Consider the following 27291-nt stretch of genomic DNA (forward strand, 5'->3'; position numbering starts at 1 on the left):
TGCCAAATTCATTACATGCACTATGACACAGAAAGCTTTGAATGATAGCAAGGAGGCTGTACAGATATTTATTAGCATGTTCCTTTTTCATTATCTCCCAAGAGTGCAAGGAAAGATGTCTGAAAAGAGTTTGTCAGCAACAATACTAAAAATACAATAGACTTCCAGCTTATCAATTTATCATTAAAAATTGAAAGCTTTCCTTTTTAAATTGTAGAAACAACAGACCATGAAGATGGTTTACAGCAACAATGCCAACCATTTTAGTGTTGAAAGAAATGGAAAAGGCATTCTGAAACACACCATTGTGTATTGGGGATGGGTGCTTCACCAAGCCCTGAAATAAGTTTTACTGGATTACTAAACAAGGGACATACATAGGATTTGGAATCAGAAGAGTAATTTCAAATGTTGAAAAATACAGACTACATTCAGGTATTTGGTCCAGGAGTACAATCTGGCTGTCTGACATGCCTTGACATTTATGTTCACGATATAGTCTTTCAAGTTCTAGATCAGTTAAAATGTGATGAATTTTTGGAAATATACATGATCAAGGAACTACACAAACATGTGAAATAGTAGAAAAGCTTATTTAAGCTTCTGCAAACTTCCTACTTTCTCATATCCACAAAGAGCAGCATGAGGGTTAGAATCAGAAATTATGGGTTGTTATGACACCAATTAACATTTAAGAAATAAAACAGTCATGCTAATTATTCTGAAGGGTGGGATAGCATATAAACAATATTAAAATTTCCCACTTCTAGACATTTCCTTCAAATATGCATCAGACTGGGTCCAACAGGGCTGACTCCCAGGTAAGGCTGCAAACCTGTGAAAACATATGATAAAAATCTGAATTTTTAAATAGTATTATCAAGAGTAGCTAAATAATTATAGGATGCAGCTTCAATCTGTCTGTGGCTGCTCTGTATGGTGATTCATTCAACTACAGGCAGCAGCCTTCTCAGTGATAAACCTTCCATACTAACATCCCACTCATGCTAACCACTGGATCTTTGTCAGTAGGAAGAAGTATAGAAGTTTTTGTTTTCAAGGTGAGGTTTGCTCAAGCAACAATGTCTTCCTGAGCATTGGCATTTTCCTACATCTTTGGTTAGTCACTGGTCTTGACTTCTCCTTTGTCCCATAGTTTCCAGTTCATGTCTCACTCCAGACTCCTGCCCACAGCACAGCACTGACAATATCCAAATATATTGCTACATCTTAATTATAAGGATATTTTATGAGCTTTTTTCACTGAAAGGTACTGTATATTCTTTGTGCAGTATGTTACTGAGGTCAGCAAATCATATATAAACCAAGATTTTAAAAACTTTCTGAATGTTTACTGCTGTTGATGGTTTTCAACATTTCCTTCTAATTTTCTGCAACAGTAAAATACTAAAATATACCTTCAAGAGTAGAAGTCTGACTCTCCATCACAAATACATATTTCTCATATATATTTCTTTCTCTCTCTCTCTCTCTCTCTCTCTCTCTCTCTCTCACACACACACACACACACACACACACACACACACACACAAACCAAACAATACAACCCTATGAGCCAAATTATATATGGTATACTTTCTTAGCTTGAGTTCAAAGGGGAAGTGGTTTTTTATTAGTTATTTTTATGTTTTCTGCTACATTTCAATGCCCTACAGACAACTCCCAATTTATGCAGGGGTTGTGTTCCAAGGCACTGTGTGTTTAAGTGAAATCTCGTATAACACCATTGAAAAAGCATGGAAACACCCCATTCTGTTCCCATCCCCCCCCCCTTTTTGTGATATTTTTGGGTCACTTCGAGGTTCAGTGTGATGCACATGTGCACACACAAATTGGATGCACCTAAAATGGCGGCTGCCTGTACTAAAAAAAAATCCATTATGCCTTCAAAAATGTATGGTTTTACATCACTAGTTTACATCACAAGTCTTGTAAAGGTAAATAACTGCATGCAATTTTAGCCAGCATAATGTACACACTGCATATGTTTTGGCATTCTCTCCTATTCCAGTTCTCTAATTCTGGGCACTCTCATATGGTGAGTACAGGAATTCTGCAAACTCTGGAACAGCATCAGTTTTAAAATTGTGCTGTTTGCTCCCATTCACTACAACAAAGCCACACACTAACACAATATTGCTATATCACTGATAGCTTCAGCAGTCTCTCTCAAAATGCATGGCTTCTAGAAGTGTATATGACCACTGTTTTAATATTAAATGCAATGTGGTGCCAATTCACTTAATTGAAGACATACAGCTAAAAGTCAAATGTTCATTATGACAAGATATTGAATGTATGTTCCATCCTTCCATATAAGCAGTTTCAAAGAGAGAGTTTGTTTGGGACCGTTGCATCCATAATTTGCAGCTGGACAGAAGGTTGCACCACTTCCATCTCAAGTACTCAGTTGCAAAACACTTTCCTTCCCTACTCATTTGCCTTCCTCTCGCAACTGCTACTAGCTGCTCCAGGGGGAGACTGTCCCAATACAAAACACCTCAGATATTGTCACAACCTCCTCCTGTCTCAGGCCGTCTGCTGCAAGGCGTTGGTGCCTCCAAAAGAAAAGGCAGAAGCCTGACAGTCAAACAGTGAGGAAGAGCATGACAACCTTCCAAATTTGATCTGTTCATATTTTAGAGAAATATATTAAGACAAAGCTTACAGCACAGTGAACACACTTTTGAGATCTCTTTATGTATCATGCACCCCTGGCTTTATCTCAATTAACTTGCAAAGTCAAGGAGTCATTCCGGAGGAAATGTTGGCAAGAGATTATCAGATAAAGGGAAGAACTGAAAGGTCACAGATAAAATAGTGACAGCCTAAGTAAGAGGGAGAAGATATTTTAAAAATTGTCATAGACAATTAGAAGATTACTAAATGGCATTAGAAATGTTTTACAAACCTCAAACGTTTTACCCTGGTCAGTTCTTTCCAAACCACATAAAGTCATCGAACTTTTATAGTGAAAAGAAACACCTAACTGTAAAAGCTCCAGAAGAAGTGAAAGAATTCATTCATTCCATTTATATGCTGCTTTTCTGCCAAAGGCACCCAAGGTGGTTTACAATTTTAAAGGACTAAAACAAATGACATAACATTTAAAGTTGGCCGGGGCGGGGGACGGATGTCCTTAACAACTACAGTTTAAAACATGCTGATGATATTATTTCTCAAGTAAATGTAACTGAAGTAGTGAGAAAACATTAGTTTGTTCCAGGGTCCAAGAGTATCCTCTTATCTTACGAGCATTATGCACCAGGTAACCTGGAAAAACTTGTACCCTGCAACCACTTGAGCTCTACTCATGTTCAGTTTTCATATTATTTATTATTTATATAGTCTTTATATAGTCCTTTCTTCTGGCAATGTCTGATCATTATATAGTCTTTATATAGTCCTTTCTTCTGGCAATGTCTGATCATTCATTTTAAATAAATATGAAAATGATCAGGAAGCAATTAAAAAAAGTGATTGTAGCATCTTGGCAGGTATACAGAAAACAAAGAAAGACCTATCTCCTTAAAAAAAACAACAATTATGCTTTACAAGAGGCTCAATAGAAAGCTGGTATCTATTGACTCACTTATATACCCAACTTCTTCCTCCAAATTTTAACCTAGATTTGGGCCACATGGATAAGCAGCGCAAAGGAGCAAAACCAGCCATTGCAATCCAAGTTTTGAACCCAAATACCAGTTTCTTAGTTGTCCACCAAAATCTCAAAGATTGTCTCTTGTCCAATAACTTATGGCAAGTGACAATTCCTTTCACACAAGCAGCAGGCCTCCTTTCTAATTTGCTTCAGCTTTTCCTTAGCATTGATCATTCCAACTGTAAATGCCCCTTTTTTGTTCCACATTTATCAGAACGGGAGCTCATCTTTGCTTTTCCAACTGCCAATCACCACAGGCTGCAATATGTCTGCTTCAGCAAAGTTAGAGCAAAGGAAAGGTTAAACAATAGACTCTTACTTTTTATTCCCAGCATTTTATCTTTATGTATGAAGCATTATTTTTTTATTTGGCAGAATATTCCAGCATGCAATTCTGCATCTGAATCCCAAAGTGGCACTGTCTTTTGAGTCTCATGAGCTATTCCTGAATGTCTGAATTAGCTGAGAGAAAGAAGAGCCAACTGCTGACAAGAGAGAAAATCTTGTGAAAGCATGACAATGAGGAGAGGTGAGAAGGAAAAGAAGGGCATTCTGGAAGCAATAAAAAAAAACCACTTGTGCTTAATCTAGCAGGATGTGTTGATGTGTGTGTAAAATATTGAGGGATGGGTCACTTATCATAAATAAAAACTAGAAAATGTGCTCCTCTACAGGTTCTGAATATAATTTTGGTTCCCAGTTTGCAACTCATTGTCTACCCTATAAACTTAATACATACATACATACATACATACATACATACGGTAAAGGGACCCCTGACCATTAGGTCCAGTCGTGACCGACTCTGGGGTTGCGGCGCTCATCTCGCTTTATTGGCCGAGGGAGCCGGCGTACAGCTTCCGGGTCATGTGGCCAGCATGACTAAGCTGCTTCTGGCGAACCAGAGCAGCGCACGGAAATGCCGTTTACCTTCCCGCCGGAACGGTACCTATTAATCTACTTGCACTTTGACGTGCTTTCGAACTGCTAGGTTGGCATGAGCAGGGACCGAGCAATGGGAGCTCACCCCATCGCGGGGATTCGAACCGCCGACCTTCTGATCGGCAAGTCCTAGGCTCAGTGGTTTAACCCACAGCGCCACCCACGTCCTACATACATACATGCATAGACTTAATAAATAATTTTTAAATACCACAATGGAATAAGCATTTAGAAACATGAAGAACTGTGCACTGCATATGGAATTTAGAGCAAAGGAGAAGTTCTATTGCTTATGCATATCACAGCAAGCCAAGATTTGAAGTTAAAAAGACTCTCTGGCATTAACTCAACACGGATTATGTAGCACTTTGTACCATTCCCAACTCTAGATGTCAGTTTCAGAGATTGAGAAATAAGAAGCATCTTACAGATGACTTCATGTCATCAGCAAAGTTGTCTTTAAAAAAAAGTCTTCTTCTCCAATTACGTTGTCGGTTGGGGCATCAGTTAGTTGATGCCGCATCCATCCTTTGCCACAGATTTGGCACCCTCTCCTCCCTTGAAAGCATGACTTACTTTATAAACTGTCCCCAAATTTCCAACATCTTCACTAAAAGAATTAGTAGGTTCCTTATGTAAACTATCATTTATGTTAATTTGAAATGTTTCATTGTGTGCTATTAATGGAAGTGTGCCCTCTTAAAAGCCAGGTAAGCAAAACGTGTTCTGGCTATGTATCATATGCATCAATGTGGACTAGTGTTGTAAGAATAAACTCAAAAAATAGCAAAGCCAGAACCATTCCCCCCCCACACACACACACATTAAGATGTTTTTAGAACAAATAAGACTGAGAACTGATATTTTGAGTAACAAAATTTTTGGAAACAAAGCACAGAGTGACAGAGAAAATGAAATATTTGTTCAGTGTTTGTAAACTATTTTTCAAGAACTACGTCCATTTTTCCTGTATTTATGAAATTTAACATAATATGAAAACAAAAGAAAAGAAAAACCACATATACAGGATTTAAAAGCTTAACAGACATAATCTGTAAAAAATGGATAAATTATAACACTATACAGTTGCAAATCATTAATAAATTTATTATTCAATAAACAAAGATAATCTTTCTATGAACCTCTTGATATAAGATCTAAAATAACTTTTTGGAAAATATGTTTAACAAAGTTAACTATTTCCCAAATCTTCTTAAACCACCCAGATTTGTGTAATGCATGTTTTCGTACAATTAGCAACAACTATTTCTAAAAGTGTAAGCTACCGATAACAGAATGATTAATTGTAAATATACCTGTTCTACTTACCCTTTTAGAAAACCTAGTAAAACTTTTCCAGAATCCAAAGTTAAACCAAATTAAGGGGGTACTGTCTATTAGACAAAATTTCTTTTCATGTGTCTTTAAAAAAACTGTGTTAAAAATTTATCATAAGAAGACTGTCCAACATATTTGAATAAATAGTACTAGGTGTATTTGAAGTTAAATACCACCTACACTAAGTTTTCATTTAAGTCTGTGCTGATCAAATTTGTTACTTCATAACAGAAAATTCATATCCATTCTTTATCTTGCATATTGCAATTTAGAACTTAATCTATACTGACTTTTCTCATTACTGTATTTAACTTACTCATAAGTAAGTCCCATTGTGTTCAAAACATTTACTACCAGTTAAGTGCAAAGAGGATTAGTTTCATTTTGCACAAGTTCAGTACTGTCATTTCTGGCAAATATCATTTTGATCTACATCAGTTCAAAACACAATATTCAAGACATTCCAAGTGAAATCTGAAAGTAGTAACATGTAAATATATATTTACTGTTCTGGTAAGAATAAGCAGTAACATTTTCTGTATGGATTTATGTATCTTGTTGTAGCACAGCTTTCAGAATCTGATTGGCTTTTTCACTAAAACCTGAAGGTCCACCAAACAGGGATGGGGCAGAATAGTTAATCAGAAAAAAGGTGGAAACGCTCTTAAGAATTTAGGTACAGGATGTTTCTGAGTCTCAGTCCAGAAATTTGTCATCAGGACTAAAACCAAATTCACTTGAATAGTTTAAGCATTGCAGATACTGAAAAGGAATCTGCTGGTTTAAGAGCAGAAAGACAAGATAAATAAAGTAAAAACAAATTCTGGCTCTGTGAGCCATTTCAAATGTCTAAGCAACTGCTTCAAAAGTTTTGCACTTTTTATTAAAAAGTACTGTCACATTGATTTTATTTTCTACTATAATATAAATGTATTAAATTTGATTCTCTTCTTTTCTATGACTTTATGATCCTGTTTTGAATTTATTTGTTTGAATGTTTATTAGAAATCGCCCATGTTATTTAGCTGAATAGTAAAAATAAAATATTAACTTAAAACTAAAACAAGTAATGATTAAATCATTTAAACAAAGGGCTAGGACAATAAGTTTCGAGTCATACCTTGAAAACAGAAAGCTCTATCCTAGCCATTTCACCATGAACTCATTAACATACGTAATTAGATCGTTCTAATTTCATGATCTCAGTGACAGGTACAGACTTGACTTTTAAACGAGTTCTGTAAATGTCAAAACTATCCGATCAGTGACCACACAACATTTTTAAATGAACATAGGCTCATGCTAAAATTAAATATATAAATAAGGCCTACAATAAATGATTTTCTTGTTCCCTGGGCAACAACAGGGCAATTCCTCAAGCTTTGGAAACCTTTTGTTTTTATAGCTCACACTCATCTGTTCACCCAACTTCAGGACATTAGTTCAGTGTGGGTTGAGAAGTGGACATTAAACTAATGTGCTGAGACACTGAGCAACCCAACCCCTTTCCCCTCCTTTTCAAAGAAGTAAAAATGCAGGAACCAGGATCCTGCCTCTCAAACATGGAAAGCATTTCTGTACATGTTAGCTCCCCAGTATAACCAAAACAATTAAGTCCAACAAAATATTCAGAGGATTTACAGTTTAAGCAGTACAGAATATATAATTGTTCAGATACACCTTGGCTTAGACTGACAGCCATGACACCTTAAATTGCAGTCTATGAGACACAGCATGAAAACAACTATTCTCTGAAATTAATGTGTAACCTTGTCTATTAACTCTGGCAACATGTACCTCTTTTTTTTATATCCACGTGTCAAGGAGAGGGGGAAACGTTACAGCTATTCAGATTAAGATTAGCTGTACTCTGCATTTCCCAATTGTGTAGAGTTTAGTTATGTTTCTTTGCTTCTGTATTGGACAGTATATAACAGCTAACCCTTTTATTGAAAAGGATTCTGAAGTGTTATAAAATCAATTCATCAATGCCTAGTAATTTAAAGTTTAGCTTTTGAAGCAATATTTTCACACTCCTTTGGAAGCATTGGTGTTGACCCTGATCAGACACAAGCAGATGGAGATTTCTATACGAGAAGGCACTTTAGCAGTTAGGAGTTTTCCAAGAAGTCAAACAAGAGGCTAACTGGTGGAGCCACAGAGAATCTCCCTCTTCCTTCCTTTCCACAACACCAGAAGTCCTTCGTCTGCTGTACAAGCAAGGAAAAGTTAGAGTACAAGTGCTGCTGCTGCAACAGTACCCCTGCACTGTTCTAGAGCTTGGGTGGTACTCTCAGGCACAAATGGGTTCTTACTAGAGGCCAGGTCATTTTCCATACTCCAGGAACACTCCCTAGTACAAAGCACTTTTAGAATACCATTTAAACATGCATTAGTGCTCCAACACTGGGAAATCAAGTGATGAAATCCCTGTGAAAGGAAAAGGAGGCCTGGATAAATTACTCTTGACACACTAATCACCTGGACTGTGCTTCATATTCAGAGATGCATAAGACTATCCAGGTTGTTTGGTCAGCTGTCACTACCATAAGAAACAAGCATCTTTCAGAAAGTTTGCTACTACTTTGAAAAGCCAAATATATCTACAATGTATTACATTTTATTCCACATTTCCTCTAAAAAGGGGGTTAGACTAGATGACTCTCGGGATACCATTCAACTCTACAATTGTATGAGTCTATGAAACACCTTAGTGTGGAGTACATAGTTTCCCTTCCCTTCTCTCCATTCACACAAACACTTTTTACTTTCTTGTAACTTTATAAGTTAGGCTGAGAGATAACAACTGGCCCAAGGTCACCTAGTTAACTACATGGCTGAACCTGCTTCTAGCCAATCCAAGTTCAACACTATCTGACACACCATACTAACAACAAACTATGGGTTATAAAAGCTCTAAGTGGAACACAACATTAATTAGAAATATTAGGAAAGCATTCTTCATATTGGTGTGATTAGAAGACCAGTCATGTATTATTATTTTTACTACACTGAATGTCTAGAGTTATTTTTTTTCCATCTGTTGTACACCAAAAGCATGACAGGTGGAATAGAGTAAAGAAAATCAATTATTTTCCAGTTTACAGAAATTTTGCTATGTTTACCTGGATATGATACATATTCACACTACAAACTTGAATAACCTGTGATGTGCCTCAAAATTGCTCTTGTACAATCATTAAAACAAAAATGTGATACCTATAGACTTAAAGATAGAAGCATTCTGGGTAAGTTAAAAGAAGTTAAAAGAAGTACTGCTGTGCATTGAAAGCAAATGTAAAGTTAAGCAGTGTTTGAAAAGGACAAGAATCTACGTACATGGTTTTACAACTGAATTTACATGTGATAGGGCAGCCATATGGCTTTTATACACGTTAGCCCAGTTCACACATGAAGTTGCAGAAGGCTGGTGGTGGTGCCTTTTTGTTTTTTACATGAAAGGAGCATACAGGTGAGAAGAACTGAAGTATTTCCTGGTTTACTTTACTGTGCTTCACTGGTTTACTGAATTTTGTCCCCAACTTGGCTTCCCACCCAGGATCAGAGATGGGCTTTTAAAAATTGCTCCAGATATGAGAGCATAACAAGATAAGCTGAAAAGTGGATAGTTTCACTCCACTCACCCTTGAGCTTCATTTTATATAAACAAACTCCACACCCACACCTTATACGTAAAGAGGGCAGACACATGGCAGCCTCAAGTATTTCTCCCCCACTCTATGTAGCCTTTATCTGTGATAGATATCCTGCCACAAAACAACAACTAAGACCAATGTAGTGCCGTTCCTTACAAAAAGATCAATAGGAACATCTCATTTGACAAAAAAACTGGATGAATATTTAAGGACACAAGTGAACCTGAGCATTCCCCAATGATTATTTTTTCAATGAACTGACGAATCTAAGGCTGCAATCAAATGTTTATCTGACAGTAAACCCTAGACTCAGTGAGACTTATTTCTGAGTAAATATTTTTTACTCAACACTGTAAATCTCCTTTTGGTGTAATCCAGAAATTTCATAGATCAATACTGTCCTCTTGAATCAACGGGGTGACCTGCAAAATGCAACTTTGCAATGTTAACCACCACGAACTATTCATCTCTAAAATGTATCCATATCAACTTAGCACTGTTCTGGAACTATACATAGTCCCTGCAGCACTACAGTTAAGGCTTGCTAAGTAAGACAGAGGTGGGGAAACTTCTCTTCCAAGCAACATGCACTGTAGCTGAGGTGAAAGTGGGCAAAGCAACAAATGTAATTTTTGCCTTTCTATAGTATGCTAGTTTCTACACACACTCCTCTTTATTCTCCACCCAGGCAAGCAAGGCAAATTATCAGAGCTAAATGGCATGTTTCAGCCACAAAAAAACTCTTGGGAGTAAAAAACAGGGTTAGTAAAGGATGTGGTCTGGGGAGAGTTCTGAGGGCCAGACAGAGAGTCCTGCAGGCCAAACATTCCCCATCCCTGTTCCAACATGTTAAATTCTGTTGCCTGCACTTCTGAAAAAAGGAGTCCATTTCTATACACCAGCTAAGATGGATACTACTAAACTCCTGTTGGCAACAAATGTATCAGTCTGTCCATTTGCAATTCTATTAAGCAATAATTGTGTGTGGTTGTGGGGTGCATTTAGTATTCTTGCCAGCTGCGTGCATGGAAGAGAATATGCATTTTGTTCTTAAGCTAAATTATGGTGGTCCCCCTTTACATCACTCTTGTTATTGGCTTGCAGATTTCCAGAAGTGCAAGTCAAGGAGCTAATCCCGCCAACTAACACTGATCCTACCACACCCCATTTCTTTGCACTTGAAATTTACGCAAGCATATGCAGGTTCAGTTGTACAAATTTAGCCAAGCTGCCTAAGTTCCCTATACTGAAGTAAAGAACCAGACTTCTCAGCTGCATCAGTACCAAGTGGAGTCTAATAATGCTGCAACTGGGCAAGGTCAGTTAGACAGTTAAACTGTTTGGAAACAAGTGCGGTTTACTTCCCCATAAATTAGCACAAAACTGGGCTAGCTGCATCCTATCCAGCTCAAAGACATATTGATATTAGATAGGATATCAAACAGCTTTTATATGATCATCCCATTGGGATTTTAAAAGCAGGCGAAGTTGCGCTCAAGTTTACAGCACTTTTACAGTTTCCATAATCATTAGGTGACTGCATTATGGCTGAAACCGTATATGCTGCAAAATACAAGTCAGCCATTTCTAGTTTTAAAATGAAAAACAACATTTTGAACTCAGCACATCATTTTGAAGATTCAAATAATTTACACTGCTGTAATATGCTTGGCGTGCCTATCACAGGGCATGAGCTATCAATATTAGCCCACTTAATAAATGCAGCCTTTCAATGAGACATTAATGTATATACTTATAATCAAAATTTAATCTGAACCATAAAACGGCATTTCATTGTTAAGATGCCCACCTGACTCTTTGCCGCCAGCTACAAGGCACCCTTATTTCCCTAATAGGTCTGAAAACCTAAGGCCTCTGGCAGCTTCCACCCACGGCAGTGGCCGTTTCCACACCCCCTTTTTGACAGGAGCCGCCAGACAGCGTTGCCGTGGCCGCTTTCCCTGCGAAAGGTACACGCCACCAGCAGCAGCACGGCAGACCCCCCCCCCCCCGCCGACGGAGCCCACCAGCCTCAAGTCCCCCCCAGGTGTAGCCCCGAGAAGACAGGAGGGCGAAGGGCACCCACCCCCCGCCGGAGACACGCGGCCAAGCAGCGAGCCAACGTGCTCGTTCCATGTGCCGCCGAGTCAGCCATTCCGGTGTCAGACTCGCTGAAGAGAGCAACCATTTCCTCCTCCTCCTTCTCCCTCCTGAACGCGGCTGCTTTCCGGGGAGCCCCGAGTCGGCGCGGCGGGTAGGCCGTTTCCCAGCCGCCGCCGCCGCCGCCGCCGCCGCTCCTCCCCGCCCCGCTCTCGACGTTTCCCCGCACCCCCCCGGGTCACCCTCCGCTCACCTTCCTGGCGGTGGCTGTGGCGGTGGCGGTGCTGCTGTTGCCGCAGCAGCGCTTTCACGTCGCCGTTCTCCTCCCGGCCAGCCGCGCTCGGGCCGCCGCCGCCTCCTGCTGCCGCCGCCGCCACCATGGACGACCCAGGCAGGGCCCCGAGTTTCCTCTTCTCCTTGTCCCGCTTTTCCTTGGGCCTCTTGCTCTTGCTGGCGCCGGCGCTGGTGCTGTTGCTGCCGCCTCCGTCGGCGCCCGAGGCCAGGCAGCGGTGGGAGGGCGGCGGAGGCGGCGGCAGCAGCAACTTGTGGGGCAGCTGAGGCGGGAAAACGAAAGACCCGCCGCCGCTCGCCGCGCTCCCGCCGCCGCCGCCGCCCGAAGAGAACGCCGTGAAACTCCACACGGCGGGGCTTCCGTGTCCGACCGGGGTTGGCGCCCCTGGTATGTGCGGCGGCGGCGGCGGAGGCTGTTGCTGCTGCCTATTACTGCCGCCGCCCTCGCCGTTAACGCGCTTAGGCCCCTTGAGCGTCCGCTCTTCTGCTCCCTTCAGGCGCTTGGCAGCTGACGGGAAGCCGCGCGGAGAGGCCCTGCTCTCTGCCGCCAAGTTCGAGGAGAAGGGCTCCGGCTGCGGCGCTACCACCGCGCCTCGTCCGGGACTCGGTGGCGCCGCCATTTTGAGATGCTGCTTGTATTTACCTCACGGCGCTCGTCGCTTGAGAGAGCCCGGGCGGTAGAGGGAGGAGGGGAGAGAGAGAGGGGGGCGGGCTCACGGCCCGCGAGCGCCACTCTCCCCTCCCAATGGAAGCGGCGCCACGATTGGACGGACAAAGAAAGCCGCCAATCGCCGAGCGGGGTTTGAACGCGGGCCGCTGGTCGCTTTCCCACAGCAGCGGCGGCGGCGGCTGCAGCCGCGAGTGGCGCAGTTAGAAAGGGGAGGCCGGGCGAGTCGGAGCTTGTCGCGGATTCCGCGCGTTACTTCAGGTGGTTTAGGGGCAGCGAGAGGCGGCGGCGAAGCTGGAGAGGCGACCGGCCACCTGGGAAAGGGCGGCGGAGGCGGCGTCTGCGTCTTCCATCTCTGCGGCGGGTTAGATTTCCTCTCCGCGGCGGCTGAGCGGCTGCGTTGCTCGGGCGGCGGAGCGCGGCTCTTCCCGCGTTGCCCTTCAGAAACGGGTAACGTTCAGCCGAGGGTTGCAGGCGAGAGCAGACGACTTTCGGCCGCCCAAAACAGGCGTTTGCGCTTAATCGGGCCGCGCTCTCGTCTCTTAAACGGGGCTTCTGAGGGCTGAGCGTGTGGCGCTGAGGGCGGCAGCCATCTTAGAAGAGGCATCTCTCCCTCCCCCCCCCCTTCCCTTCCCTCTCCCTCACACAAGAGAATTACCCCTCCTAAGATGGTGCCCGTGTACAAAAACCATTACGGTGTCGTCGTCGTCCGAGAACAGTACGTTTTTCTTTCCAGAGATTTACAGAGGCGTGTGTACATTATTTTTGAGAGCTGTTTAGCAGTAGGTTGCAGTTAAGGCCTACTAAACTCAGGGCGGGGGACTTGTTTCTGAGGAGGTGGCCTGACTTATAATGCTTTCGGGTGGTTAAAGCGTTTCATGCGCGCTGCCTGGCTGCGGTCCTTACAACAGCCCTGCAAGGCAGGAGGGGGGGGGACCCGCGGTCTCCCGCATTTTGTTGGGGTTTCAACTCCCACGTGCCCCAGCCAGGGGTAGGTAAGCAGGGATGGGGGTTGTAGTCCAATAGCACAAGGACTCTGTGAGGAAGGCAGTGTCAGCCTATGCCTGGCAGGGAGGTGGGAGAGGGACTGATGCTGAAGAGGAAGGGGGCAGGTGAGATGGGCAGAGGTTTCCACTGCAGGGCTACCAGCAAGGACACTTGCCTGGAGACAAACTCTGTTGAACACCGTGGGCTATGCTTTTGAGTAAACATGCAGAAGTTTATGTTGTAAATTTTGTGCAGCAGCCATAGACTGAAGATAGTTAAAAGTGGATTAATTGCCTCCCTCTGTTCTTGCAATAACTCTGGTTAAATAGTTGATGAGGTGATATATTCTTGCCCTGTGCCCACCTCAAGCGGAAATCATTTTTCCTCCTTATAATGCTGGTGTACAGTTACAGTATGCATAATTATGTATTTGTGTGTGTGAACGCTTTTAAAACTCAAAAAAAAACCTGAAGTTCTTCCTACACAAATGCTATTTTAAAAGTTAAGAATAAGATCAAATATTCTTAAGATCAAATATACTTGGGGGACCATTATTAAATAATGCTTAAATATAACTTATTGCCATACCTCAAAATAATCTAGCTTTCTTGCTCTGGATAGTGGCTAGTGCAAATAAAGTTTCTATGTACAAGTGTCGCTCATTAAAGATTTCCCTTGACCCACTTCCAGTTATCGTAGGAGGATTAAATTGCATGTGTATACATGTATACACCTCTCCATAGGTAATGTGGTAATTTGTAGCTCTGAACTCCTAACAGTTTCTGTGCTACAAATGCTAATGTGGAGTAGCGTCAGGTTCCTGTACTTGAAAGGGCACACATCACAGGAGACGTTTGATGAGATGAAAGGGACTTATGGGGAGGATGCCCCATCGTATGACGTAGTCAAGCACTGGCATCGTCAGTTCAAGTGTGGCCAGACTTCAGTGGAAACAGCTCCCATTCCTGGGCAACCACAGTCCGTCATTGATGAAGACACCATCCAGCAGGTGGAGGTGGCTGTTTTGGAGGATCCCTGCATAACTCTTGTCAAGATCAGTGTGGGACCAATGCGGAGTAATGATGATAGATTTCCTGGAAAGGGTATAACAACTACTGGGACATGCTACACTTCACTGCTGCAGAAATTGCGGAAGGCCATCAAAATCGAGAGGCCATGAAGTTATTTTTGGAAGGGCAAGCTTTTCCCAGACGATAACAAGTCGTGGCTTCTGAGGCAAACTGCTGACTTCTATAGACAAGGTCTCCACAGCTGCATAAAGCAATGAGAGAAGTTTGTGGCTCTTGCTGATAGCAATGTAGAGAAGGACTAATAATTGCCCAGTTTTGTTTGTCTTAGTCTGTGGGAAGTACTTCAGGGGAAATCTTTAATGAGTGCCTCTCGGATGTATTCATGATCTATCTTTCCATCATTTCCACCATATATGTATGAATCTCCTTTTGTTTTGTTACACAACCAGCACTTTCCATTCACCTTCTCTCTTACCATTCTATTTTCCCAAAGACTCCGATAAATGAATCCAAATTGGATGGCCATTTGCCATGGAGGCTTTAATTGAGATTCTTGTATAGCAGGGGGTTAAGATTAGATGACTCTGTGGATCTCTTCCAATTCTGCAATTCTTTGATTCCATGAAATACTCATTTGCACCTTGTGCTTCTGCATAGGCCTAATATTATTGGTATTCCTCAAAGCACTACACATGTCAAAATTTCTGCTTCATAATACTTTTCTAAATGGGGATTCTCAGTCCTCCTTACAGGCTACAATTGCTGTTATTTATTTTCACTGTTTTCTATCTAGATGAACTTAGATATAATTTCTTGCCATTCTTGTCTAGTGTAAAACTTGTAAATTTTGGAACAGGTATATAAGCTAGGCTCTCCCCCCTCCCAAAAAAAAATTCATTCAAAAAAGCCCCACTCCAATCTATCTTACGCTATTTCCACATTCAGGGCTAAACATGTCATTATTTTTTTTATATACAGTATGTATAGCATCCTCCTCACCTTCATCAACATCATCATCTTCAAGAACCTCAAGGGAACTTGCATATAAAAACAAGAATCACTAAAAACAGAAAAGTCAATCTTTAAAATACAATTAAACGTTAATAGGATTATAACTGTATACATATATAACACCTGTTTAAAACATTACAATAAAAACAGCACGGCACGAGCCATTTAATGAAAAGGAGTCAATTCCGAAAAGCCTATAGAAGCAAGAAAGTCTTCACCTGCTGGCAGAAGATCAGCAAGGAGGGAGCCAGTGTAGCTTCTCTAGGAAGCAGACCAGATCCAGGTGCTTTTGGAAAAAATTGATTTTCTGGATCCATTTCAGTTGGGGTTTAGGCCCGGTTTTGGCACAGAATCTGCTGTGGTCACCCTGTATGATGACCTCTGTCAAGAGAGAGAGACAAGGGAAACACATCCCTGTTAATTCTTCTCGACCTCTCAGCGGCTTTCAGTACCATCAACCATGGTATCCTTCTGGAGCGACTCTCCAAACTAGGGGTGGGTGACACCACTTTGCAGTGGTTTCAATCCTACATGGATGGTCGTTCCCAGAGGGTGTTGCTTAGGGCAGTGTTTCCCAACCTTGGGCCTCCAGCTGTTTTTGAACTACAATTCCCATCATCCCTGACCACTGGTCTTGCTAGCTAGGGATGATGGGAGCTGTAGTCCAAAAACAGCTGGAGGCCCAAGGTTGGGAAACACTGGCTTAGGGAATGCTTTTCAGCCCCACGGAACCTTCAATGTGGGGTTCCACAGGGATCAATCCTATCCCCTACGTTGTTTAACATCTACATGAAACTGCTGGGTGGGGTTATCCAGAGGTTTGGAGTATGTTGTCAGCAGTATGTTGATGGCACTCAGCTCTGTTTCTCCTTTGCAGGTGAGGCAGTGGAAGTGCAGGGCCAGTGTCTTGCCTCAGTAATGGACTGGATGAGAGCCAACAAACTGAAGCTCAATCCAGATAAGACTGAGGCACTGTTAGTGGGTGTTTCCATAGAGCAGATAAGCAGGGGATCACCTGCTCTTGCTGGGGTTACACTTCCTCTGAAGGAGCAGGTTCATAGCTTGGGAGTACACCTGGATCCTTTGGTGTCACTCGAGGCTCTGGTGGTCCATCTAAGCTCCTATTTTTGTAAAGGGACCTCTGGCAGTTAAGTCCAGTCGCGAACCACTCTGGGGTTGCGGCGCTCATCTCGCTTTACAGGCTGAGGGAGCCGACGTTTGTCCACAGATAGTTTTTCTGGGTCATGGGGCCAGCATGACTAAGCCGCTTCTGGCAAAACCAGAGCAGTACACGGAAACACTGTTTACCTTCCTGCCAGAGTGGTACCTATTTATCTACTTCCACTTTTGGCGTGCTTTTGAACTGCTAGGTTGGCAGGAGCTGGAACCAAGCAATGGGAGCTCACCCTGTTGCGGGGACTTGAACCGCCAACCTTTTGATAGCAAGCCCAAGGCTCAGTGGTTTAGACCTATATCTTGATAAGGATAGTCTAACTACTGTTGTCTATGCTCTGGTAACCTCAAGGTTAGATTACTGCAATTCGTTATATGTAGGGCTGCCTCTGAAGACGGTTTGGAAACTTCAGCTAGTGCAGAATTCAGTGGCCAGGTTGCTCACTGGAGCAAGACGGTTTGAGCATATTACACTGATCCTGGTCCGACTGCACTGGCTACCAATTAGTTTACAGGCCCAATTCAAAGTGCTGGTTTTGACCTATAAAGCCAAATGGCTCAGGACTGCAATACCTCAAGGACTGCCTCTCTCCGTATGAACCCTGGGATCAACTTCTGAAACACTTTTTCGTGCCTCCTTGAGAGGTTTGGAAAATGGGCCTTCTCTGCAGTGGTTCCATGTCTGGAATGCTCTCCCCAGGGAAGTTCGCCTGGCACCTTCATAATACACCTTTAGGCACCAGGAAAAAACTTTCCTTTTTAACCATGCCTTTGGTTGATTTCATTGACAAATCCTAAGCCCTTTTAAAACTTGGGGTTTTGGGGGGGGGTTATTAGGTTGTTTTTATTTTGATTATATATTTTGTGGTGTTATATTTTGATTTTGTTCTGTGAACCACCCTGAGAGGGTATAGGGCGGTATAAAAATTTATTAATAATAATAATAATAGGAGTTCCAAAGTCTGGGAGCAGCCACCAAGAAGGCCCTCATTACAGTTCTTCCTTTAATGAACCATTCTTATATTTGTTTATATATTTATCAGTTACTTCAATTAGTCAGTGGTTCAGTTACATCAATTGGTATTAGTCTATCCACTAATAGTAGTTTTAAAAAAATAGTCAAAGAATAAGATCATTGGTCTTTAGTCTATTTTTCCTACATTTCCCCCATGTTGCCGCCTTGTTGCAATAGTCATATTTTTAACAGGCTAGTGGTTACTAGAAATCTTTCCTGTGAATTGCAGTCATGTCTCCCAGTCGCTGAAAGAATGCAGAGATTATAGTTATATTCCAGGTTAGTCCAGAAAGTATGGTATCTGTATTGGGTGTATAAATCTATTTCAGATTTTCCTGCCCAAGTACAATTATGGTATTAATACCATCTAACTATTTCTGGGTAAGTGGTATCCTCATGGTTTCCATAGTTCCTTATATAAAACTTATATAAAAAGAATAAGGGTGGAGATGCTGCAAATGTGTCATGAAGCAGTAAAGCCTGCTAAACTTTATATGTGGTTTTGCGGGGGATTTACAGAAGGAAATAGCAGGCCTAGCAAAACTTGTATTTGCAATCAGTTTAAAAGCTTTAAAATGTTTTTTGACATTCTCACCCTGCAGGACCAGTAGTGTTTAGGTTGGGAAACCTGCAGCCCTCCAAATGTTGCTAGACTACAGGTTCTTATTCACTGCACATTGGAACAGTAGTGGACAGTGGAACAGTTAAGATTAAATTATACTAATTTCTGCCCTAAATAGTTATTTTTAAAAAGCTTACAGTAGAAGACTAAGGGTAGTAGTCTTCTAGACATATTTAAATTAATGAACATGATGAGTTAGGTTCATTAATTTTGATGGCTCCTCTCTGAGTAAAACTCAGCTGACTCCCATGTTTAGCATAAAAGTGGCAAGAGAACAGGCAGCTAAACTGATTTTTGCTGCTAATTTGACTACACTTTGAAAGTGGCAGAACATCTGTTAGGCTTCATATCTCTTTGCCAAACTTAGCTGAATTGGTGGGTTTTGTGATGGCAACTGTATCCAATGTAGGAAATGCAAAAATTGCCTTCCACAACTTCACAGAGCTTTATGTGGTACTGTTCTACAAAAACATTTGCATTTGAAAATAAGGCAGCATAGCAATAAATCCCGTTAAACTCTTTGGGATTTATTTCTGGGTAAACATTTAAAGGAGCAGTCCTCACATATCACCAAATTGTTCATTTGTTTGGGATAAGTCCAACATACTTAGTAGTTAACTTAGGGTGGGGATTGCCAGTGGTGGTTAGTCTGACCTTTTTCAGACCAATGGCTCAGTGTTTTTTGTTGTTCTTTTAACAAGGAAAAAAGTGGAATGTCTAGTTTCTTTATAATTAAACTTGTCTCTTACACATACCCTAATGATCAAGTAAATTGAACTTCTAAGTTTGCTTAACAATCACTGGTCAACAACAAATTTGTTTTCTGCGTTTTTTCAGCTGATTTAGGACGAATCTGATGTGCTGAATCCAAAAACCACATTGGTTTTGCTCAATCAGGTCAAGTTTTTGAGCTATGGCCACATGTCGTTTTTTTACATTTTTGTTCACATGTACGCTTGTGTGGAGCATTTTAGAAGAAGTTGGTGGGGGTAAAATGCCATGTCGAATAATTGTTTTGATTGGAAATGATTATTTTAATGACAAGAAGTATTCAGGTCCGATAGTTCTGGGTGATTATGTCGAAAAGGGATCAGCTTGAAGTCATAAAACCTTGAAATCTTCCATAAATTGGTGCGGCAAAGCATAAAGTTGGGGGATCAAAACTAAGTTAATGGGGCAGCCGCCCCACGAAGTATAGGAAACTCCACCTATTTTTGTTTTGCAGGTGAATGAGATGACTTCAGCCAGAAGATCGTGCAGAAATAAGCCCGATGTGTTCTGCTACATATGTGGAGAATACACCATTGCTCCTAATAGGAAGCCAGTCACAAGTTTCATAAGGCGTGCTTACCATTCTTATTTTGGTATTAAATTTGGTGACCAGGATAAAGCTTGGGCGCCACACATGGTGTGCAAGGCATGCACCGAGACTCTACGTGGGTGGACCAATGGCAAGAGGAGTCTGAACTTTGGAATTCCCGTGGTTTGGAGGGAGCCGACAAACCATGTCACTGACTGCTACTTCTGCGCTGTTGATGTGACTGGGATCAACAGAAAGAACCGGAGCAGCCTCAAGTATCCTGATCTTCAATCAGCAAGTCGTCCTGTAGCTCATTGTGATGAAATTCCAGTGCCTATCTTCGGAGAACTTCCTGACATCAGTGACGAAGATGCCTCCAGTGTTGAAGGACATGAAGAAGTGGTTCTTGAAGATGATGATCCACATCCATTTTCCCAAAAGGAGTTGAATGATCTAGTTCGCGACCTCAGCTTGTCAAAGGACTCTGCCAAACTATTGGCATCCAGATTGAAGGAAGAAAAACTCCTCTCTGACAGAGAGACTCTGAAGAGACACCTCCCTGCCGCTGAGCATTCCAGGAGTTCCAAGAAACTGAAGTTCAAGCCCTGAAGTTTGAAAAATGGTGAAGCAACATGCAATTTACGTGTACTTACCTTTATCAATGCCCACCATTCAGTTTACAGTAATCAATGTTTCTATCAGGTAATCAATATATGTTGTCAGAAAAAAACATTTTTTTCTCTTAAAAACATATTTAGGATAATATGTGTTGACAAAAATCAGCTGATAATGCCACAAAAATGTAATCGATTTTGTCACAAGATCTGATTTTTTTCACATCAACATAGCACAAAAACCTGACCTGATGGAGAGAAACGGATGCCATTTCCTGATTCAGCAGTGCAAAAATACCATAAATCAGTTGTAGAAATCTAGACAACATTCAAAAAGTAAAAAATTGTTGCCAAGGGATAGTTAAAGCATTTGAAAGCAATCATTTTCTATTTGTTTTAAAATAAATACTGTAAGTAATACCGTATTTTTCGCCCTATAGGACGCACTTTTTCCCCTCCAAAAATGAAGGGGAAATGTGTGTGCGTCCTATGGGGCGAATGCAGGCTTTCGCTGAAGCCTGGAGAGTGAGAGGGGTCAGTGCGCACCAACCCCTCTCGCTCTCCAGGCTTCAGGAAGCTCTGCGCAACCCTCGGGAGACCGGCTCCGAGGGTTGCGCAGAGCTGCCTGCAGTCCCGGGATCAGTGCAGCTCTGCGTGGCCACCGGGAGCCGGGTGCGAAGTCCCGCCCTGCTCCCGATGGTCACGCAGAGCTGCCTGCAGTCCCGGGATCAACACAGCTCTGCGCGGCCATCGGGAGCGGGGCGCGAAGTCCCGCCCCGCTCCGGATGGCCGCGCAGAGCTGCCTGCAGTCCCGGGATCAGCGCAGCTCTGCGCGGCCACCGGGAGCCGGGCGCGAAGCCCCGCCCCGCTCCCGATGGCCGCACAGAGCTGCCTGCAGTCCTGGGATCAGCGCAGCTCTGCGCAGCCATCGGGAGCGGGGCGCGAAGTCCCGCCCCGCTCCGGATGGCCGCGCAGAGCTGCCTGCAGTCCCGGGATCAGCGCAGCTCTGCGCGGCCACCGGGAGCTGGGCGCGAAGCCCCGCCCCGCTCCCGATGGCCGCACAGAGCTGCCTGCAGTCCTGGGATCAGCGCAGCTCTGCGCAGCCATCGGGAGCGGGGCGCGAAGTCCCGCCCCGCTCTGGATGGCCACGCAGAGCTGCCTGCAGTCCCAGGATCAGCGCTGCTCTACGCGGCCACCGGGAGCCAGGTGCGAAGCCCCGCCCCGCTGCGGATGGCCGCGCAGAGCTGCCTGCAGTCCCGGGATCAGCGCAGCTCTACGCGGCCACCGGGAGCCAGGCGCGAAGCCCCGCCCCGCTTCGGATGGCCACGCAGAGCTGCCATCCGCGAAGCCCCGCTCCCAATGGCCGCGCAGAGCTGCCTGCAGTCCCGGGATCAGCGCACTTCTCCCCATCGCCAGCCCCACAAGCTTGGGGGACAGCGGGGAGGCAGAGCGTGCCTTCCCACTGTTCCCCAACCTGGTTCTTCCAGCCCCGCACCTGGGGGGGAAATAAATTTTTTTTTCTTTATTTCCCCCCCAAAAAACTAGGTGCGTCCTATGGGCCGGAGCGTCTTATGGGGGCGCAAAATACGGTATATCATTCATTTTGCCCCCTCTTTTGGCTTGTCTATTAAATGTTGCAGGTTTAAGGTGCTTTAATGTGACTCATGAGAGACTTCTCAGTTTGAGAATTTACAATAAATGAGGTAGAATTTCTGATTAATACTGTTTTAAGAATTTATAGTGCAAACTTGGAGGTGTGAGTAGGCTAGGGATACAGCATCCTATATAATAGAGTGAACTTGATGAACAAGTTTCCAAGAACAGGTTGATTCAGCTGCAACAATTCCTCAGAGTTACAAAAACAAGCCTAGCTCTTCCTGGGCATGTACCTGCCTTCTTTTCTCCCCTCTCCCTCCCTGAGCCTGTGCACCTGTGGAGAATTTGTAAGCTCTTGGTTCCATTTTGGATTACTGCAGGATGCTGAGTTGACTGAGTCTGGATGAGCTGTGGTTAATCACAAAAAATAGTTTACAAAGGTTGCTTGTTTTCACTTACCATAGCTAAGATTGGAAAATATTTGAGATAGGATGAAGGATGTGCAAGGGCAGTGGGAGGCGAGATGTATTGTCCCATGTCACAGCATTACATGTTAGGATGCAGCCACTGGGAGCGGGCATAGCAATTATAGGTAGGATCCAGAGAATGAAGAATATATCGTCTTGAGTTTATTCTATACTTTTTCACTGTTGTCACACGGATAAGGCAAACTGGCCGTTTCCTGACGTCAATCGCATTACAGTGTAAGCTGTCTAATGTAAATTTATGAGATAGCTAGGAAAAAAATGGAGGTGCTGCAGGCAAAGAATGAAGAACATGTGGATGAACGTATTTATAGATACTGTACATCACATCCATCTCAACTTATGGGAACCAATAATGAGAAAATGCACAGTGCATTTGCCTCTAGAGCTAATGACTTCACTTGGTGACAAAACACTGCAAATTTTGCATTGCTTGTTCACAAAGGCAGAATTTGAAAATGAAAGAAAAAAGTTTGGCATGTTGTTTAAAAGAAAACAAGCAAACTCCTTGCTAATTGACCTAGAAAATAACATTCACTGCAACTGCATGGACTACAGATTTGTTCTTCCTCCATAACCTAAGATTTTTCTCATTTGTCCCTCTTTAAGATCTAAAAGTCACAGAAATGGGTTGTAATTTTTTTTGTCCTTTTTTGGTATACATTTTGAGATAAGGTCAAGACTAATGTTATTTATACTTTCTGTATTACATTTGATGGGACTAGAACATTAAAATGGCATTTTAAAAATCCATACCAATTATTTTATTTTCTATCAATATATTTATAATGGCCTGAGATGACCATTGGTGGAGTCATACATGCACCTATGCATTTCAGTTCAAAAAACTTGGCATTAAGAAACCTTAGCTACAGAGGATAGTTTTGAAATAAGTTGTTTTTTATAAGAATCCCTAGATATTTTGTGGAATTATTTTGACAAATTATTACAGCTCATTTTAGTGGCTTTAAAAAAATCCAGGCTATGATTGAATGATTTTTATAGTTGATATTGAGGTAGCACAGTTTCTTACCTTCAACATTTCCCTCCAAAATGTAAGTTTGTGCTTAATTACATTTCCTTTCATGAAATATGAAATTCTTTGCTCAGGGATAGAATTACTAAACCCCAAACTAAACTGAAATATTCCCCAAACAGATCACTGTTGGTGCCAAAGGGTAGCAGCAGCGTGTAGTGGTTGGCAGATCACTTTCCCCCCCTTTTATAGTAGGAGCTACCACCCCACCCACTTGTCCACCCCACCGGCCTGCCACACCCAACCCCTTTATACCTCCTCTCTTTATACAACTACACACCTTTTAGCAGGCATCTGAAGGTAGCCCTGTAACAGGAAGTTTTTAATGTTCAATGTTATATTATGTTTTTATATGTGTTGGAAACCACACAGAGTGGCAGGGGCAACCCAGCCAGATAGATGGGTGGGCTGTTACTACTATCATCTCAGCAGACCTCCCAGTCACAGCTGCTACTGTCATTTTAAACAGCAGGCTTATCTCCCCTTTCCCTCCCTAGCAGCCATGGTGGTGGCAGCAGCATTGGGTGGAGGGCGGGAGGTGAAGTGGAACTTTCCCCCTCTGCTGCCCCTCCCCTATCATCTATGGCAGCGACGGGGAACATAGAAATGCTTGCAAAGTATGCACCATACTGATCCTTTCAGCCTTGGAAATCACTGGTTGAAAGGCTCGGTGTGGGTCACCTTCATCTCATGCCACCACCACTGTAAATCCAGTGGCTGGCTTGTCCGAACTGGCTGCTCACTCAGGATGCCTGCCCACTTCTGGGGACACCCACCCACTACTGGCCTGGGTCACCCATCTCCTTCCTCCTTGGTCTTGGATGCTGCCCTGACAGCACAGCAGTTCTTGGGCTAGTGTGTTGTCATGGTGCAGTTTGCAGTACCACCAATCAGCAAGCACACAAACTGCTGTGGGATTATATTCTTACAATGTTATGTATGAGGGGATACCACCCCTGCTTGCTTGGTTTGCCAACCCCACCCACCTGCCACAACTTGCAGTCCCTTATCAACCCATCACCTCATAGTTCCTTCAGTTGCACACATACATCCTGAACATTTCCCTAAACCCTAACATTTAACTCAGGAATTAGGGCATTATCTTAGGATCTGGTTACCTCAGGATCTCCTGCACTTATCTTACTAGTGTATAAAGATCCTCTGCAGAAACTCCTGTGGAATTTCACCTTACAACAACATGGAAGAGGACCTTTTCTGTTGTGGCACCCAGTCTTTGAAACAGCCATCTCCCAGAAGATATGTACCAAAAGTGATGCAGTTTTGGCACATTGTGAAAACACTTCATGTACTAAGGATATCGTACCCCCCCCCAAAATGGTGTCCTCCAAATGCTTCAGACACAATTTGCACTCTTGCTGGCCAAGGCTGATGGATTTGTAGTCTAAAACATCAGCATGGTTTCAGGTTGGAAAAAACTGCTCAGTAGAAAAGAAAAGGGCCCAGCTCTCTGGCAGTGCTAGTCTGAGGACTTGGATTTATGAAAGCCTAACCTCCACTTCCCAGTTCCACTCAAGACATCACTTAGCAGTTGACTACTGATCCCTGAATTCTCGTGTGACCATCTAATTACTACTGCAGTACACCCACTTATAGTCAACATTCAACTTTTGATGTGTTTGTTGTTGTTTTTTTAAAAAAGCACCCAAAAAACCAGTCAATCCTTCCAGTTATTTGCTGGAGTCTTTTCTTCATTTGCCACTGGTCATTTTTCAAATACTATAATTCTCTTAGACTCTTTGAACTCAAACACGATCTCACTGGGAACTCAGCCTGATTAGCTCCCTGGTTTTGGCACCAATGTCTGTAACCACTCAAGCCATCATTGCCCCTTGAGTCTTGCTGTGGCAAAGGAAATCCTGCCGTCTTTTGGAAGAACTCTTACTCCTGGCTCCATTTGGCATTGTTTTCAGACTACAGTGATACCTCAGTTTACAAACAGCCCTGTTTACGAACTATTCGGTATAAGAACTCCGCAAAACCAGAAGTAGTGTTCCGGTTAGCGAACTTTACCTCGGTCTACAAACGGAAGCTTAACAGTGGAAGGGCACCGGCAGCAGGAAGCCTCATTAGAGAAAGCATGCCTCAGTTTAAGAACGGACTTCCAGAATGGATTAAGTTCATAAACCGAGGTACCACTGTATAAAGAAAAGATACGTTGCTCCCCCTTTTAATAGTTTACTCACCCACTTTCCAATTACCATCTCATTTCTCTGCCTTTCTCCCCGAATGCCTCCTTGGCCTCACACATCTCACAACTCATCCCTTCACCATCCCTTGCTTTTATTATAATGAATTCTATTTTGTGGAACAGCCTTCAGTAGTTAAATTGTGAATTGCTTTTTGTTTCACATTCTCAATAAAACTTGTTCCCTGGGGAAAAATCTGATTCTGTTTTTATTTCCTGTGAGTGCCTTATAAGGTTGCTTTGCTACTAAAATCATAAGTAATACACCTGAATTTCAGCAAACCTTTCTGACCAAAGACCATCTGCAGGCATAAATAGAGCCATAGTCACAAAGGGGCCTCTACTGCTACAGTCAAATTTGTCTTCTCTCCTACCTTCCAAAAATCATTTTGCCCAAACAAAGGGCGGTTGTGCCCGTCCTGTGGAATGCCATTCTGTCAGATCTCAAGGAAATAAAGAACTATCTGACTTTTAGAAGACAACCAAAGGCAGCCCTATATGTGGAATTTTTTAATGTTTGATGCTTTAATTTGTTGGAAGCCACCCAGAGTGGCTGGGGCAACCCAGTCACATGGGCGGCATAAAAATAATGAATTGGGATTAGTAGGCTTCAGGCCAGTTTAAACAATTTCCCCAAGCAAATAAGGAGTTCCACACATTTGGCCTGACCTGTGTAGTCAATTAAAATTTTTGACCATTGTCATTGCGACGATTCCACTTGTATGGGGAGAAATAGTGTCTTGACACCACTGAAAGTCAGGAACAATTTCCCCTCAAGCCTCTTGGAGAAAGGGGTGCATGCTGTAACAGGCGTGTTTGTAGTCCTCTGGTTCATTATTCATTCCTTTGAAATTTGTTAGCAACCACTCCTGGACTAGATCAAGTGCCACACTGTTACCTTCAGACCCTGACGGGGGCATTTTAACACCCAAGAATTGATGGGAAAGACCAATATTAATTTTAATCTGAAGTTCTTACACAGTATGAAGTGCCTTACTGAACTCAAAAGACTAATCCTGTTTCTGTGTGTGTTAGTTTGGCAGGACTTTTATATGGAAAAAATGAAAGCATAAACTCATATTTTAACACTATCATATCTGTAGAGCATCATTAGGCTCCCCCCTCAACTGCTGCCCTGTGCATGATATCTGTGAAACACCAGTAAAGAAATGAGTTATTTAATTGAAATATTCTCTAATACAGAAACAAACACATAGGTGTAGTGGATCCTTATGAGAATAAATCTTGAATCTATATTTTCAATAGTGGAGTAGAAGAGCTGGAAAAAAAATCCACATCTGGCAACTAATGTGCCCTTGTGGTTTCAGATAGTACATGGTCATATTGGGGTCATCCTGCTGTATAATTTGCTTCAGGTGGTTAATTTGGTCAGAATCAAGTATACAATTCAAAGTTAACACTAAATACATTACTTCTGGTAACTGAGCCACTGGAGGGCTGTGGAAAATGTGTGTCTTAGGCTTTTTAGGCTCTTCTACCCATGTACTATCTGAAACCCAAGGGGCACATTGGTTGCCA

The 27291-nt window shown here is 42.8% G+C and overlaps 2 protein-coding genes across 2 annotated transcripts in view; one reads left to right on the forward strand and one right to left on the reverse strand.

The window, feature by feature from the left end:
• Positions 1-12826, reverse strand: part of RSBN1L (round spermatid basic protein 1 like) — a 41652-nt gene extending 28826 nt beyond the window's left edge. Inside the window, exon 1 of the mRNA XM_028745429.2 lies at positions 11972-12826. Coding sequence (XP_028601262.2) covers positions 11972-12629 — 658 coding nt within the window. The 5' untranslated portion in view covers positions 12630-12826. The remainder of the gene's footprint in view (positions 1-11971) is intronic.
• On the forward strand, positions 12820-20849 carry LOC144329130 (uncharacterized). Its single transcript, XM_077935764.1, has 2 exons — positions 12820-13040; positions 19741-20849. The coding sequence occupies exon 2, from the start codon at positions 19750-19752 to the stop codon at positions 20422-20424; it is 675 nt and encodes a 224-aa protein (XP_077791890.1). The 5' UTR covers positions 12820-13040; positions 19741-19749; the 3' UTR covers positions 20425-20849.
• The last annotated feature ends 6442 nt before the right edge of the window (positions 20850-27291 follow it).

The sequence above is a fragment of the Podarcis muralis genome, chromosome 10, assembly GCF_964188315.1.
Source record: "Podarcis muralis chromosome 10, rPodMur119.hap1.1, whole genome shotgun sequence".
Taxonomy (NCBI): domain Eukaryota; kingdom Metazoa; phylum Chordata; class Lepidosauria; order Squamata; family Lacertidae; genus Podarcis; species Podarcis muralis.

Bases quoted from the DNA above. Each gene is read 5' to 3' on its own strand.
- LOC144329130 (XM_077935764.1), top strand. From the start codon at position 19,750: ATGACTTCAGCCAGAAGATCGTGCAGAAATAAGCCCGATGTGTTCTGC.